Source organism: Gekko japonicus, unplaced genomic scaffold (genome assembly GCF_001447785.1).
Source record: "Gekko japonicus isolate JY-2015 unplaced genomic scaffold, Gekko_japonicus_V1.1 scaffold971, whole genome shotgun sequence".
Taxonomy (NCBI): Eukaryota; Metazoa; Chordata; class Lepidosauria; order Squamata; family Gekkonidae; genus Gekko; species Gekko japonicus.
The window spans coordinates 511,624-528,711 of NW_015173151.1; the positions used below are offsets into that span (position 1 = coordinate 511,624).

The 17,088-nt window shown below is 43.5% G+C and overlaps 1 protein-coding gene across 1 annotated transcript; it reads right to left on the bottom strand.

The window, feature by feature from the left end:
- LOC107119783 (deleted in malignant brain tumors 1 protein-like) lies at positions 1–15,504 on the bottom strand. Its single transcript, XM_015422376.1, has 6 exons — positions 15,484–15,504; positions 13,852–14,161; positions 11,940–12,254; positions 10,376–10,389; positions 9,324–9,627; positions 1–74 (listed from the first exon to the last, which is right to left on the bottom strand). Exons 1-6 carry the CDS (start codon positions 15,502–15,504, stop codon positions 1–3), a joined length of 1,038 nt encoding a protein of 345 aa, XP_015277862.1.
- Positions 15,505–17,088: the final 1,584 nt, after the last annotated feature.

Genomic DNA, 17,088 nt, shown 5'->3' on the forward strand with positions numbered 1-17,088 from the left:
TCATTTCTCACCCTCCCCTTCATCCCCCTCCTCAGCCACTTGAGGGAGAGGAGACTTGGCTTTCTTTCTCCCCTCTATGAAGCAAGAAATATGAGAGACTGGGAAAAAAACTGTGATGCAGGGAACAGAAAGCAGAAACAGGAAGCAGGAAGCAGGAAGCAGCAGAGAGCCAGTTCCTTCTGGGCCAGATAGCTGCCCAGTAGGGGTTGGATCTGGCGCATGGGCCACATGTTTGACACCTCTGTTTTAGTGATATCCATGATGTTAATATTTTATTTCAGGAATTTATGTGGGGTTTAAAGCCTTGGATTGCTCTCTCTTAATGAAGGTGAATTTGGGTTTCCTAATCTTAGTTTATATCATCAGGCATGTTAACTTGTACTAATTATTGGGATTGGACTATCCATCTTGGGCTATTTTGGAGGCTTCTTGCCTGGTGCTCCTCTTTAAATGGAATGCATTACAATCTATTCATGCTAAAATAGATCCTGGTCGTCCTGCAGTTTCTGCAGTGAAAGAATTTTGGCCTATAATGGCCCCTGCCACATGGAAGGGAAAACACCCGGCAAAGCGCGGCTAAAGAGAGTCGCATCAAAAAAGAGACGCGCGGGCGGGATCACACGGATCCCGTGCACCGCGTGCCATTGCTCCCCAGCACGATCACATGCTGGGGAGGAAGAGTCGGAGGCAAGGGGGAGGCTGCAGAACCGCACATGCTCAACCATGCGCAGTTCGGCCAGAGGCCGGGATGTGCCGGCGCAAGGACGCGCGGCCGATCCCACGGCCGGTTTGAGGCGCTCTATTTCACACAAACCACCCAGGTAGGTGGTTCTTTTTAGTGCGGGTTTTCGCATGGAAGAGACAGATCGGGGACGGGCAGGCAATGATTCCCAGATGTTGCCGTGGGATCGCGCCCGTTTGCTCCGCCCCCGTTCTATCTCGCTCCTGGACCAAAACCCCTCGTATGAACGGGACCAATGTTACAACAATATCAATTTAACCCACTTTAAAATGCTAAATTAACATTATGGGCCAATCTAAATTTAAACATGGTAAAGAAATCTTTTTCATGGAAGGCTTGGCCAAAGAGTGGGATTTTTACTTTGTTAGCCTATGTTGAACAGCAATATTTACACACTGCAACATCTTTTGGTCCTGCAGCACTAAGTGTTCAAGAATCTTCCTTACTCTTGGAAAGTCTTATTGAATCAATACAGAAAATGAAACCTACAATGTTTGTTTATAATTTTTTAATGTCAGTTAATAGCTATGATATGCAAAGTCTCAGAAATGAATTGGATAAGGAGTTAGATTGTCCCATTTTGCCAAAGCAATGGGATATAGTCCTAAATCTTATACATGTGGTTTCTGTGGACCTCAAGCTATGACTTAGTCAGCAAAAATTATGTTTAGCTTATAGCAGGCACCAAAGGATGTTTTAAATAGAGGTCTAAGTAAAGTGTCTATTTACTGGCATTGCTTTTTACAAGATGTGTTTCTTAGACATATGATTTGGCTCAGTCCAGTTATTCTGTCTTTACTGGAGGAAGTAATTACTCATATTCATTTTGTATTAGAATATTAAGTGATCTTTGAGGACAAGCGATTAAATTGCGTTCTATATATACTTCCCAATTTAATGTGGAAGATAGTAGCTGACTGAATTTTATATCTATATTTTTATGTAGTTAGGTTAGAAATTGCTGCATTTGTATTAGTTTTAATTACTTTTATACATTTTTATATTTGTATACCTTAATTTTTATATTTTACCAAGGCTATGGTCATTCTTTTTCTTACTTATTTGTATTCTGGTCATGGACTGTAAATAAAGTAAAGATCTTTGAGGATGCTTACATACTTTGAAACTATTTGTTTAACTCCTGGAGGCTAACTGATGGTCAACGAAAATTGACCATGCCCTTACCATTGCTAAAAGCCTTATACTGCAACAACAGAAAGATATATGCCCAACCTCCAGTAATTTAATGGATAACTTTATCAGCATTTGAATGTATGATGCACGATGACAACTGTGTATAGACATATTTTGTAGATATTTTGAAACTTTTTATAGATGCTTCTCTGTAAACTTGCCACATTGTTGGTATATTTTGTTACATATATTTTTAATTTTTTTCTGTTTGGAGGGTTGATTTAAAATTAAAATTAAAAGAACAAAAAAACCTTGAGGATCATTAGAACTTGATTCCTTCAAATAATTGACTGTGTCCTTGTTGTGGGGTAATAAAATGACAGCACATGTATTGTTATTTTTTAGTTACTTTAAAGGGGTTAAAGGTAAAGGTAAAGGTTTCCTTGCTCGAAAGCCAGTTGAATCCAGCTCTAGGGTTGCGGTGCTCATCTCCGTTTCAAAGCCGAAGAGCCAGCGCTGTCCTTAGACATTTCCGTGGTCATGTGGCCGGCATGACTAAACACCAAGGCCCACGGAACGCTGTTACCTTCCCACTGAAGTGGTACCTATTTATCTACTTGCAATTTCTTGCTTTCAAACTGCTAGGTTGGCAGGAGCTGGAACTAGAGACGGGAGCTCACTTTGTCATGCGGCACACTCGGGTCTCTACCAACCTTCCACAGCCTGCAGTTCAGCGTCTTAACCACTTGAGCCACCGCAGCTCCTGTTTAAAGGGGTTAGCGATGCAGTAATTACTCTACTGTTGGCTACAGTATCAGATTGTTATTGGAGAAAATGCACATACATAGGCCAAGTTCAGACTGGCAGTTTGCCCCAATAGAGGCACATTTCAGAAATGTTTCACAAACGGATTAAAGGGGCCAGTTCACACAGGCACAAATTCCAGGCGTTCCCCAGGCATACTCAACCCACCTTGTAACGCTTCCCTCCCGAGCTTAAAAGATACCAGGTGAAAGTGGTATCAAACCCTGGAAGCACGATTATCCCACGTCCATCCCACTTCCCGGAAGTGTGAACGCGAAAAGCCGCGATTGGTAAAGATGCACTTATGTGCATGAGCACTTATGCACATGAGCACACAACACCAACATCTTCTTCATGGTTGCATCTGAATGGTCCCCAAGGCTTCAGCTGGAAGTCCATGAGGGTAGCTTCTGTCCCATTACAATGGACATTAAACTGCCAGATGGGATGAGTTCCCTTCCCAAACTGAGCTCCATGTAGGGCTTCCCCACAATCAAGTTCCCTGCACACAACTTTAGCACTGTGTATATCCCAGCCATCATCACACACAGTTCTCCATTGGTGGTTGTGGAGCAGTTCGACTCTCCCAGAGCAGTTATTTGAACCATTGATCAATCTGAGTTGACCTAGAACAGTGGGGAAAATTGTTATTTCTTTACCCATCCATACTTCCTCTCTAGCTCTCATTCATATTTGAGGGAAGGGATCTGGTCAGCTATGGCTACTCATATAAGTAGCTGACTATTGTGAAAGTTCAAGGCAAAAAAGAATAATGCCTCTGGGTTCATCCCAGACACAAATCCTGTGCTCACTGATTGAAAGCAATAGAGAGAAAGGCCCTCTCTAATAGGCCACTGTTCAGTGCAAGCTGTAATAATAAATATAATGATTACATGGTCTCAGGCCAGAGTTGCCAACCTCCAGCTGGCACCTGGAGATCTCTCCCTATTACAATTGATCTCAAGAAAATCAAGATCAGTTCCCCTGGAGGCAAGGCCGGCTCGAGGGGTTTGGGTGCCCTAGGCGAAGCCGCCTAGCGGCACCCCCCTCAGATGCCAACCTCCCGGGGGGGCTGGAGACCTCCCAGCTGGCCTGCAGGAGGAGGAGGGAGTAGGGGCCAGCAGGCAGGCAGGAAGGAGTGTGTGCTGCCGCCCCGTCGCCTCCGTGAGCGCTCCCGGCCGCCACTACCACTGCCCCCCCCGCTGCGCGTCCTCCTCTTGCAGCCGGCAAAGCTCGTCCCAGGCTGGGAGGAGCTGTGCTGGCTGCAGGAGGAGGACGCGCAGCGGCGGGGGCGGCCGCCGGCGTGCTTGACCAGCAGCTGCCTGGGAGGAGCGCCGCCCCTACCTACCGTCCCCCCGCCGTGCGTCCTCCTCTTGCAGCGGGCAAAGCTGGAGGAAATGGCTGGTCTGGAGGGTGGGCGCTATGGCATTATACCATGCTGAGGTCCCTCCCCTCCCCAAACCCCACTCACCCTAGTCGCTACACAAAATCTCCAGGTATTTCCCAATCCAGAGCTGGCAACCCTGTCTTGGGTATGCCACTATTTCTCAGCCTCATATTAAACTGCCTTAAAGAATTGCTGACAGCATCTGAACATATGTGCTGGACATATAAATGATGCTGTGTCTTTGGTTTGTTTTTTTTTAAAAAAAATGGTTTCTATGTTTCTGTGATAGCCATTGGTGTTATCGATGCAAAGAACATGAAGTTGAGCGGCCCTGGCATGATGTGGTCCATGGGGTCACAAAGAGTCAGACTCAACTGTGCGACTGAACAACAACAACAACAATAGCCATTGATGCCTAGAAAATGCTTGCTTAAATAACCACCACTGGAATCTATTGGCTGATGATTCTTGGCCATAATCCATCTACCTGGGTGACAGCTGAAGAAATCTTCAAACAGATTTGGCTGTTTCATTCATAGGCAGTTTTAGGAATCAGTCTGCAAGGAGACTGGGGAATGCTCCAACTAAGCCGTGGAGACTTATGAACACAAATTCTACTTTATGAGCTACTGGCATTAAAGTTGTGAGCGAGTGATTTGTCTATGGCATAAATTAGTTTGCTCTGGAGCCATCCTTCCTGAGCTAAGACAAAAATGTATGAGCCAGAAGCTAAAAACTATGAGCTAGCTCACACTAACTCAGCTTACAGGGAACACTGAGGCCCCGAGTCTCCATTAAGAGATGTGTCTGGTTGTCTGATGACTGTTTCTGGCATCATTTGTTGTCAACAACCTGTTTCATTCAGAAAGTGGACACCATGCAAATTTCGTCCATAAAATTTGCCTTGGAAGATTAGTTGACTGTAATTAAGCTAAAATTTGAATGTTATCTCAGTGACCCTAGAAACAAAACCTAGGATGAGTTCCTAAATTACATGGCATAATATAAAAGTACTTGAGCATTTACAAGGGAAGTTATTATTTTGGGAACACTCAGATAGCTTCCTTCGCATGACTCTGGCCTTGGGTTGGCTTGCTTGTGGCATTTAAAGATATTTTCTCTGTAGGTATTTCTTGGCAGCCAGCTTGTTTCTCATTGTACCCTAATGTAATCTGTGTTACCTGCTCAGTTCCAGAAGTAATTTAAAATAACTTAAAATAACAACAACAAAAAGAAATAACATAAATACCAAACACAGCAGAAAAACAGATTGTTCTCTTCTGCCTCACCTCCACCAAGAACCAATATCTTTCTTTGCCACCTCACATATGCACCATGAGTTTAAAAAGGGATTAAAAGAAGAAGAAATAAGAAAGGTTACAGAACAGTGAATTATCTAGCAGTTGAAACCCTAACAAAGCAAAACAGACAGCTGGCAGGACAATGGCATAACCAGTCAAGGAAAACTCCACTGTATGTTTGTATAACCTCTAATACTGGCTGTAATAAAATTGCAAATCAAACATGCACTTTCTTACTTATTAAAACCCTTACTTTCCCCCTCCTCTTCTAAAAAGCAGAAGGGAGGGAATTAGAAACAAGATAAATATAGAAATATTGAAGCTAAAATTTAAAAAAAACCTAAATAAAACAAAAAGAAAATTCCCTCCTGGCGAAGCACTGCCTGCGTTAATACGGACTATATGGGTTGCTCTTAGATGTTTGTTTGGAAGAAGAGAACAAATGATAGAGAAGTGATCTACTCTCTTAGAAAAGAACTGAAGTAGATGTCTTTTCAGGATCCCTGATTAGTTTACTTTGGTATGAAACAGAAATTCAAAATAATTGAATCAGAAGAAAGTGCAACACTCCTGTTTTCATTTTAAAATTTGCATGAGTGCCCCTTACCTCTGCATACAACACCAGCTTCTTTAATGTGGGAACAGTTACTCTTCACCTGGTAATTTGCAGGGCACTCACTGATAGATTTCTCTGTCCCTGTGCAGTTAACACCATCTAGCCAGATAGGCACAGATCCTGCTCCAAAATGAGCACCCCGTGGGGCTGATAAAGCAGCTCCACACCCAAGGTAACAACACACTACTCTGGCAACTTCAAGGTCCCAGTCATCGTCACATACAGTTCCCCAAAGTTTGTTGTGGAATATCTTAACTCTCCCAGAACATCGACTGAGGCTTTTTCTGGTAATCTGGTTATGTGCATGAGCGCTTATGCACATGAGCGCATAAGTGCACATAACCGGATTACCAGAAAAAGCCGCTTACAGCCACGCATCCCAACCAACAGTGTGAACGCTCCCTTGCACCTCCTCCCCGGTATGTTCCCACATCAGTCGGGACCGGGAAAACCTGGTCACACTGCACCAATCAAACTGTTTCGGGTCTTTTTTGCCACGACTCCCTCCCGCTTCAAACTGCCAGTCTGAACTCAGCCATAGGCTGTGGTCACACACAATAATCCACTTTAATGCCTTTTCCAACTGGATTTTGTCCGTTCACACAGTTGGAAAGTGCACTGAAAGTGCATTAGAAAGTGGGTTATTTAGTGTGTGTGACCACAGCCATCGTGTGGCTTTTTAAAAATGTAGCTCTTGAGACTAGATCCTGGATGAACTCTTAACTAAATGTAGAAATACTTTTATTTATTGGGAATGACTGTACAGAGGTCAGTTTCCAGGACTACAGTTTAGTGCCTTCTAGTACCTGCCTGCCAACTGCGTGAGCACACTACACCGAAATCTTCTTCATGGCTGCATCTGACTGGTCCCCAAGGCATTAGCTGGCAGTCCATGAGGGTAGCTTCTGTCCCATTACAATGGACATTAAACTGCCAGATGGGATGAGTTCCCTTCCCAAATTGAGCTCCATGTAGGGCTTCCAGGGCTTCTCCACAATCAAGTTCCCTGCACACAACTTTAGCACTGTGTATATCCCAGCCATCATCACACACAGTTCTCCATTGGTGGTTGTGGAGCAGTTCGACTCTCCCAGAGCAGTTATTTGAACCATTGATCAATCTGAGTTGACCTAGAACAGTGGGAAAAATTGTTATTTCTTTACCCATTCTAACCAGCACCTCTTCCTCTCTAGCTCTCATTCATATTTGAGGGAAGGGATCCGGTCAGCTATGGCTACTCATATAAGTAGCTGACTATTGTGAAAGTTCAAGGCAAAATAATAATAATAATAATAATAGCTCTCATTCATATTTGAGGGAAGGGATCTGGTCAGCTATGGCTACTCATATAAGTAGCTGACTATTGTGAAAGTTCAAGGCAAAAAAGAATAATGCCTCTGGGTTCATCCCAGACACAAATCCTGTGCTCACTGATTGAAAGCAATAGAGAGAAAGGCCCTCTCTAATAGGCCACTGTTCAGTGCAAGCTGTAATAATAAATATAATGATTACATAATCGTAGGCCAGAGTTGCCAACCTCCAGCTGGCACCTGGAGATCTCTCCCTATTACAATTGATCTCAAGAAAATCAAGATCAGTTCCCCTGGAGGCAAGGCCGGCTCGAGGGGTTTGGGTGCCCTAGGCGAAGCCGCCTAGCGGCACCCCCCTCAGATGCCAACCTCCCGGGGGGGCTGGAGACCTCCCAGCTGGCCTGCAGGAGGAGGAGGGAGTAGGGGCCAGCAGGCAGGCAGGAAGGAGTGTGTGCTGCCGCCCCGTCGCCTCCGTGAGCGCTCCCGGCCGCCACTACCACTGCCCCCCCCGCTGCTGGACATATAAATGATGCTGTGTCTTTGGTTTGTTTTTTTTTAAAAAAAATGGTTTCTATGTTTCTGTGATAGCCATTGGTGTTATCGATGCAAAGAACATGAAGTTGAGCAGGCTCCGGTGGATGGTGGAGGGCAGGGAGCCCTGGCATGATGTGGTCCATGGGGTCACAAAGAGTCAGACTCAACTGTGCGACTGAACAACAACAACAACAGCAGCCATTGATGCCTAGAAAATGCTTGCTTAAATAACCACCACTGGAATCTATTGGCTGAGGGTTCTAGGTCATAATCCATCTACCTGGGTTGATAGCTGAAGAAATCTTCAAACAGATCTGGCTGTTTCATTATAGGCAGTTTTAGGAATCAGTCTGCAAGGAGACTGGGGAATGCTCCCACTAAGCTGTGGAGACTTATGAACAAAAATTCTACTTTGTGAGCTACTGGCATTAAAGTTGTGAGTGAGTGATTTATCTATGGCATAAATTAGTTTGCTCTGGAGCCATCCTTCCTGAGCTAAGACAAAAATGTGTGAGTCAGAAGCTAAAAAACTATGAGCTAGCTCACACTAACTCAGCTTAGAGGGAACACTGAGGACCTGAGTCTCCATTAAGAGATGTGTCTGGTTGTCTGATGACTCTGGCATCATTTGTTGTCAACAACCTGTTTCATTCAGAAAGTTTGTACACAGACAAATATGGTCACAGTCCATAGACATGAAAAGATAGAGCCACAGGAACTGCGTAAAGTGCACTCAATGTTTCTTTAACGATAGCAATAATGTTGTAAATATTAAAATTACAAAAGTGACACTAATGCACTCAAATTGTAAATCCAGTTACATAAGATAGACGATAACAACGACGGCGGGACGGTGGTCTCTGGAATGTGATGCCGTTTCGACAAACGTCTTCTTCTGACCAAGAATCTATAAGTGGATGATGTATGGAAAGTTGCACTTCAATAGAAAAGCTACCCGATTCACATGGAGTTCAATAAGTAATGGAGAAAACACATAAGCTTTACTTCGTCTGAGAGAAATTTCCTCCATTACTTGTGCAATGAAATAGGTGAAACTGTTATTGAACTCCATGTGAATCGGGTAGCTTTTCTATTGAAGTGCAACTTTCCATACATCATCCACTTATAGATTCTTGGTCAGAAGAAGACGTTTGTCGAAACGGCATCACATTCCGGAGACCAACGTCCCGCCGTCGTTGTTATCGTCTATCTTATGTAACTGGATTTACAATTTGAGTGTATTAGTATCACTTTTGTAATTTTCATATTTACAACATTATTGCTATCATTAAAGAAACATTGAGCGCACTTTACACAGTTCCTGTGGCTCTATCTTTTCATTCAGAAAGTTGACACCATGCAAATTTCGTCCATAAAATTTGCCTTTGAAGATTAGTTGACTGTAATTAAGCTAAAACTTGAATGTGATCTCAGTGACCCTAGGAAAAAAACCTAGGATTGAGTTCCTAAATTACATGGCATAATATAAAAGTACTTGAGCATTTCACGCTTGCATCCTTTGTGTGGTCACAGCTATGCTCTTCCCAAGGACTTTTGGGGCATTCTTTGAGGAATGTTTCATTTCCCACGCAGTTAAGTGTTTTGGGCCAGATGGTTCCAGATCCTTGGCCATAGTGTGCTCCTCCTAATGCTGATAAGGCATTTCCACAGTTCATCGCTCCGCACACCACTTGAGCATCTTGTAGATCCCATCCATCATCACATATAGTTCCCCACTGTTCATTCCGATACACCTCAACTCTCCCAGAGCAGCGATCTGAACCATTCATTAGACGGACCTCTGATGAGACAAACAAACAAACACACATGTCTGTGAGATACCCGGATCCAGGGAAATTCCCATATACTAACACGTATGAAATCCATTAACCATATGGAGTGGAAATTTGAACAAGATGGACCAGAACTGGGAAAGGGCAGTGAATGGTCACTCCTCGTGGTATGCGTACCTCATATCAAGTCATATATGAATCAGATTAGTTATAAATGGTATGTGAATGTAGAAATTGCTGATTTTCCTTTTAAAATACAAGTAAATTGGGATTGTTCTTTTATGGTTTACTCTTTAATCAGTTAAGGGACAGGGAAATATCCATGCATATGATGCACAAATCTGTGCCTTTGTGCTCCCGGGGCCGGGTGAGGAACACACAGTCGGAGTCCAATGAGTTAGATATTATCTGTTTATTGCAAGAAACAGGAAATACAGGACTGGATATCTTAGCACCCAGCAACACCAAGCTGTATTCTGCCCCAGGAAGGGCAGACGGTCTTATACCTCAGATGACATCAGTTATAGTTTACACAGAGAAAAATCCCTCATTGGTACCAGGCAGGTAGCATCATCAGAGCATCATTTGACTTTGCACCTCTCTATTGGTGTGCCTCTATACTGGTCAGGAATGTCAGTGATTACGTCTGCTTATCTGGTTTCAGGACAATGAGAAACTTCGAAGAACACTGTTTGCCTCCGCCTAAAACTGCGGAGGTTCTTAATAAGGTGCAATGATTCACATTAAACGTAGCTCTTGGCAGACTTCCTGGGACCATCTGCTGTGCTTTACAAGGGAAGTTATTATTTTGGGAACACTCAGATAGCTTCCTTCGCATGACTCTGGCCTTGGGTGCCTTTCAGCAGGGAAACCTGCAACTTGCAAATGCACATTCCATTCTGTTGCTCTCTAATTAAATCTAAAAGCCTCCAACAATTAATACCAAATCTTAAATCCTTACATCTTCAAAAGGGAGATACAAACATAAGATATACCTTCTATTCTAAACCTCTTCTATCAAATGCTAGGATCTGAATAGAAATATATTATGATCAGACTCTTGAGAAGGCACAATGACAGTTGTCAGCATATATGTCAGGAAAAATATCAAAGATCACATTCAAAGGTACACATGCATTCTGTTCACAATAGATCAACAGCCCAATGCAAGCACCCCAAGGCCAACCTATCTCCAATAACAGTGAGGTGCTGGTAGTCAGTATCCTATGCCCACTCCACAGAGAGTGAAAGAAGTAACAAAAACAGCCATCATCAATAATCAAGCATTGTGATTGCACGTGATCCTATAGCAACCCCACAGACAGCATTTCAGGGGGCATTGGGCACTGCAGCAGGATGGTAAAGACAAAAAGTCATGACCCGTGGTTGGAAATCCATCTGTGGAAATGGACTAGTGGATGCAGCTCAATCACTTCTGCATCATATGACATTTAGATATTTTCCTCCCTTTCCAATCTCATTTGTAGCTTACAATATAGTTGGCTTGCTTGTGGCATTTAAAGATATTTTCTCTGTAGGTATTTCTTGGCAGCCAGCTTGTTTCTCATTGTACCCTAATGTAATCTGTATTACCTGCTCAGTTCCAGAAGTAATTTAAAATAACTTAAAATAACAACAACAAAAAGAAATAACATAAATACCAAACACAGCAGAAAAACAGATTGTTCTCTTCTGCCTCACCTCCACCAAGAACCAATATCTTTGCCACCTCACATATGCACCAAGTGAGTTAAAAAAGAGATTAAAAGAAGAAGAAAAAAGAAAGGTTACAGAACAGTGGATTATCTAGCAGTTGAAACCCTAACAAAGCCAAACAGAAAGCTGGCAGGACAACAGCATAACCAGTCAAGGAAAACTCCATGGTATGTTTGTATAACCTCTAATACTGGCTGTAATAAAATTGCAAATCAAACAATCACTTTCTTACTTATTAAAACCCTTACTTTCCCCCTCCTCTTCTAAAAAGCAGAAGGGAGGGAATTAGAAACAAGATAAATATAGAAATATTGAAGCTAAAATTAAAAAAAACCCTAAATAAAACAAAAATAAAATTCCCTCCTGGCGAAGCACTGCCTGCCTTAATACGGACTATATGGGTTGCTCTTAGATGTTTGTTTGGAAGAAGAGAACAAATGATAGAGAAGTGGTCTACTCTCTTAGAAAAGAACTGAAGTAGATGTCTTTTCAGGATCCCTGATTAGTTTACTTTGGTATGAAACAGAAATTCAAAATAACCGAATCAGAAGAAAGTGCAACACTCCTGTTTTCATTTTAAAATTTGCATGAGTGCCCCTTACCTCTGCATACAACACCAGCTTCTTTAATGTGGGAACAGTTACTCTTCACCTGGTAATTTGCAGGGCACTCACTGATAGATTTCTCTGTCCCTGTGCAGTTAACACCATCTAGCCAGATAGGCACAGATCCTGCTCCAAAATGAGCACCCCGTGGGGCTGATAAAGCAGCTCCACACCCAAGGTAACGACACACCACTTTGGCATCTTCAAGGTCCCAGTCATCGTCACATACAGTTCCCCAAAGTTTGTTGTGGAATATCTCAACTCTCCCAGAACATCGATTGAGGCCATTCACTAATCTGATCTCAGGTACTTCTGAGAAGAAAATAAACACAAATGAAGATTTTTGGAGCTATTTTACTGTATAAATCCTTTCTTTATATAAGGCACCTCGTATCTGTGCTAGCACAGATGTTGATTAAGCATGTGTGGCAGAACAGGCATGCTCTGGCCTGCAGGCCCTGTTCCACCTAGGGCTGCCAAACCGCGGCGGGGGATCTGTGCGTCGTCGCAGGATCGCTGCTGTGGAGGGACAGCAATACGCATTGCACCGGCGTCGCCAGGATGTGACACTACACGTTGCTCTGGCAACAGGGCTGTTTGGAGTCCCGTTGCCAGAGCGACGCGTAGCATCACATCCTGGCGATGCCGGTGCAACGCGTATCGCTGTCCCCCCGCAGCAGCGATCCTGTGACGACGCACGGATCCCCCGCTGCAGTTTGGCAGCCCTAGTTCCACCCTGCCGTCCAAAGTTTTCCCCACACCTGAAGAGGCTTTTATTTTTCTCTGGCCTTTGCAGGAATTGCCCACTGGGAGGGTCAGGACTCCTAGCTTCCCTTCCAAGTTCTGAGGCCTTGCCTCTGTGTCTCCCACTGCCCAGCTCCTGGTCACCACAGGGAGTTTACTGCCTGGTATCCCCTTGGAGGAATAGCCACTTGCCAGCTGCCTGCCTTCTCCCTGGTGACCATTTTAAATTAACGTGTTCAAAATGGTGGAGGTCTATGTGGTACAGAGAACCACTCCCAGCACCAAAAGTTATAAAGTATTTATTAGGAGGGGTGTGGCATCAAGCTAGGTCAAGGCAGATGCCTGAGAGCTGAGCTCCCATTCCCTTCTGCCTTCAATGGACCAGTTTATTGGCCTTCAGATAATCAATAAAAACTCCCTGTAATTAATGCCTATAGTGCACAGATTTTGTCACTGTTATCATTTCCAGACTCAGAATGTATGTCTATATTTGGATACAGATCTATTTTACCTCTACCTAGAACGATGTTTTGCAGATCAATTTTTCTCCATTTGATTTCCTCATCAAAGCTCCACTTTGATCATCAGGCTAAACCTGCTCCTGAACACACATCCTTTGTACCAGGACCCCCCCTCTCTCTTACCTTATTTAAAACTAGGGGCCCACCTCTACTAGCTCTGCTTGCCAAGCCCATAGCTCACTGTCTGTGCAATATTATTATGCAGAGGCTTGAATCTACTCCATCTTGGGTGCTTCTGCTGGATCCAGATTTCAAGTTGCTTCTGAGATTACTAACTAGATTACAGCTAGATGTGGTCCTGTTCTCTTCCTTTTTGGATTTTTTCTTTCAATCCCTGGACCTCTGCCTTGTTATCAGGTCCCACTGAATGTGATCAATATGATTCCCCTTCTTCTTGGCTGAAAAACATCTACTTTTGGAAAGTGAAGATGAAGAGGCACTTTGTTTTCCAACTAGTAGACCAGGAAACAACCTTCCAAGGGGGTATATTTGGTATAAAGATTACCAGTGGTTTACTCCTAATCAATCCTGGCCTTGGTGCTATTGTCCCAGCCTTACCTAGGAAGTTATTTGGGATCGGCTTAGGGCAGGGTGAGGAGCTCTATAATTTCACAGACCCTTTTCATATCAATGGGTTCTATGACCATTACCTGAACACACTACACCAGCATCCTTGCTGTGGTCACAGCTGTGTTTTGACAATTTTTTTGCTGGGCATTTGCTTAGATAATCTTCTGTTCCTGTGCAGTTGACTTCATCAATCCAAGTGGGACCAGATCCTTGTCCAAACTGAGCTCCACCTGATGCAACTATAGCATCTCCACAGCCCACTTCCCGGCACACAACACGGGCTTCGTTGATGTCCCAGCCATTTTCACATACCGTTCCCCATTCTTGGTTATGGAGCACCTCAACCCGGCCAGCACACGGAGTTGAACCATTCACCAGCTTTACCTCTGTTCAGAGATTTTAAAAATTGAATGTTACCACTAGTGCAATTAATGCTGAAGCAGCAGTCCTTCATGGCAAACCTTCCAGATTTCAAAAGAAACAAAAATAAAAATTCAGTATATAATATAAGCATTCATGTCCTCATTCATGACCAGTGGTATCAGCATTCTATCTTTGGCAGTGGCCAACCGGACTCCAAAGTCGTATTCAGAAACAAGCACAAGGAGATGAGTTTTCTCTGGAAACTGGTATTGACCACCTTGGGTAGTTTGTTCCTTCACAATGCCTTCCTCCAATGTGGTAAATATCAACATTTATCAAACTGGGAAGAACATTGATCAGAAATATTTTCAAATGGATCTTACCTTGTCAATCTCTGAATGATTTCATTCTCTTGAAAGCTTTTCATGCCTGCTTCTGGCCAGTGCCCTTAATAGTTGACTGATACAGAGACATTAGCTTGCCATGAAAATTTTCATATACATATTCCTGCATATCAAACTGTGATAACGAAAGGCACAGGATTGGGCCATGCTACTTTTCCTGGCTAGTTGACAACTGTGGCAGAATTTTGGATTAAGGGAGACTTGGCCATTTATGTATAAGGTATATTGAATAGATGTAGCAAAAGCAGAATTTGGTCCCTTCCCATGAAGCACTGCAGTATGTCCAATGGCTGCTTCCTAGCAGCAAAGTGATGCCTGACTTTGAACACCGTGAGCCCTTTTCCCACATAGATCACATTCATTTATCCAAGTGCACTAAGCCTCAAGGCTGAATATCTGGATATTTTTGTTTATAACTCTCCGGCTCTGGCCGGAGGCTCTGACCTAACTGATAGCCCTTGGGGAGGCAAAGTTTATGATTTTATGGTGTCATTAAGGGGAAGGGTCTAGCTATTGATGACCTCATGACATTGCCACAGGACATTTGATGTATGTCTTTCATCTTGCAAAAAGGTATAAAAAGGGTCAATATTCCGTTGTAAACTACTGTCAATCAGACTGGCTGGTTTAAGGCCCTCTGCATGGCAATCAAGAGAATTCTCTTTCTTAGCTTGTTATCAAGTGTACACTGTGTTTAAGTTCTACGCTCTGAGCTTTTCTGTTATTTTGCTTAAGGTTCAATAAAATAGTGTCCATGCTTGTGTCCTCTTCTTATCCCAACAAGACTTGGTGTCCTGCTAGATCCCATCCAGCCCAGTGAACCTAAGTGAGGCTGGTACCCAAGATGGAAGACTGGTGACCAGGTAATATTTTTTTCTGCTACAACCCTAGTTACGTCAAAAGTAACGTGTGAATCAAGCCCTCAGGTCTTGAACTTACCTGAACAGATGACACTAGCATCTTCTCGATGGCTGCAGTTCTCGTCTCCCCAAGGATTTGCTAGGCACTGACTGAGAGATGATTCTGTGCCTTTACACTGAACTTCATCCAGCCATATTTGTCCAGTTCCTTCTCCAAAATGTGCTTTTTCTGGGGCTGCTATCACTCTTAGACAGCCCAGTTGCCTACACACAACTATGGCATCCTCGAAGCCCCAGTTATCATCACAAACAGTTCCCCACGTTCCATTATGGAGCACTTCTACTCTCCCACTGCAGCGACTTGAACCATCCACCAACCTGATCTCAGCTGTGTCTGAGTCTGCAGTATCTAAGCTCCAAACCACACCTAGGAAGATCAATGTTCAGAGAGTGAGATTATCAGTTGAGAATACCACAAATACAAAAAGGTAATTAGCAAAATAAAGGGTAGGCATAATTGTCTCAATCTATTTTCAACCAGCATTCTTTTCCCAATAAGCAGCAGGTAAGTGCCTGAGGTACCAAAAAAACCCAACAATTGCTCATTCCATATTTTTTTGTTGTAGGAATCTAGCATTTAAGGGGATATTGCCTCTGTGCTTGAAGGTTCCAGTTAGCGATCATGATTAACAAGCATCCTCCATGAATGTGTAGTTTGTCTCATCTTTTAAAGAAGACATCTGACAATTATGCTTGTGTGAAGAGGACCTTGGCTAGTGTAGTGCATTGAGGCCCAGGTCAGAATTCCTATCTTGTCATGGATGCTCACTGGGCCACCTGGGGCCAGTCTCTCTCTCTCTCAGCCAAAGGATAAAATGGAAGGTAGAAGAACCATGTTTTGAGCTGGTTTGAGTCCCCACTGGGGAGAAAAGCAAGGTACAGAAACACACACACACACACACACACACAATAAACAAAAAAGAGGTTCATCTCTTTGTCAGTTGAGAATGTATGTATTGCCTGTCAACTTCACAGAGTAACTTTCTATTCTAAACAAATTCCCCCTTCTCTCCATTCTGTCCATAATTTTAGTAACCTCTAATCTCTCCACCCTTTCCACACAAGACGATACTTGAGCTTCTTCACAATTAGAGTCAAGAAATGGTGGTCAGAAAGAAGTGTTCCCCACAAAATTGCCGACACTGCCTCAACAAATTCTGAGATATTTTGAGGGTGGTGTCTAGAGAGGGTGGACTTTGGGGAGGATGTGATGTTATTTCCAGGTGACATGATAGGGATTTCACCTAATGCCTATGGCAAAGACCATATAGACACGGGGAAATTCTTAGAGTGGCAGTATGGAAGCCTGTGAGGAAAAGCACCCCTGACCAATGCTCCCTCTAAGCTGTGGAGTCTTGTGAGCAAAAATTCTACTTTGTGAGCGACTGGCATTAAAGGTGTGAGCGAGCGATTTGGCTGCTGGATAAACTGGTTTGCTCTGGAGCCATCCTTCCTGAGCTAAGACAAAAATGTGTGAGCTGGAGGCTAAAAATCTTTGAGCTAGCTCACACTAACTCAGCTTAGAGGGAACACTGCCCCTGACCACCCTCAAGGATTAATGTGAACAGTAATGGGCTGGTTCCATCCTGCAGGTACTGCTAACTGGTGTCTCTGCCTACACAGG

Bases quoted from the DNA above. Each gene is read 5' to 3' on its own strand.
- LOC107119783 (XM_015422376.1), bottom strand. From the start codon at position 15,504: ATGCTAGTGTCATCTGTTCAG. The intron at 14,162-15,483 runs GTAAGTTCAAGA...CTCTGAACAGAG, and splicing joins TGCTAGTGTCATCTGTTCAG to GTAAAGCTGGTGAATGGTTC. The intron at 75-9,323 runs GTACTTTTATAT...CTTGCTTCATAG, and splicing joins TGCAAGCGTGAAATGCTCAA to AGGGGAGAAAGAAAGCCAAG.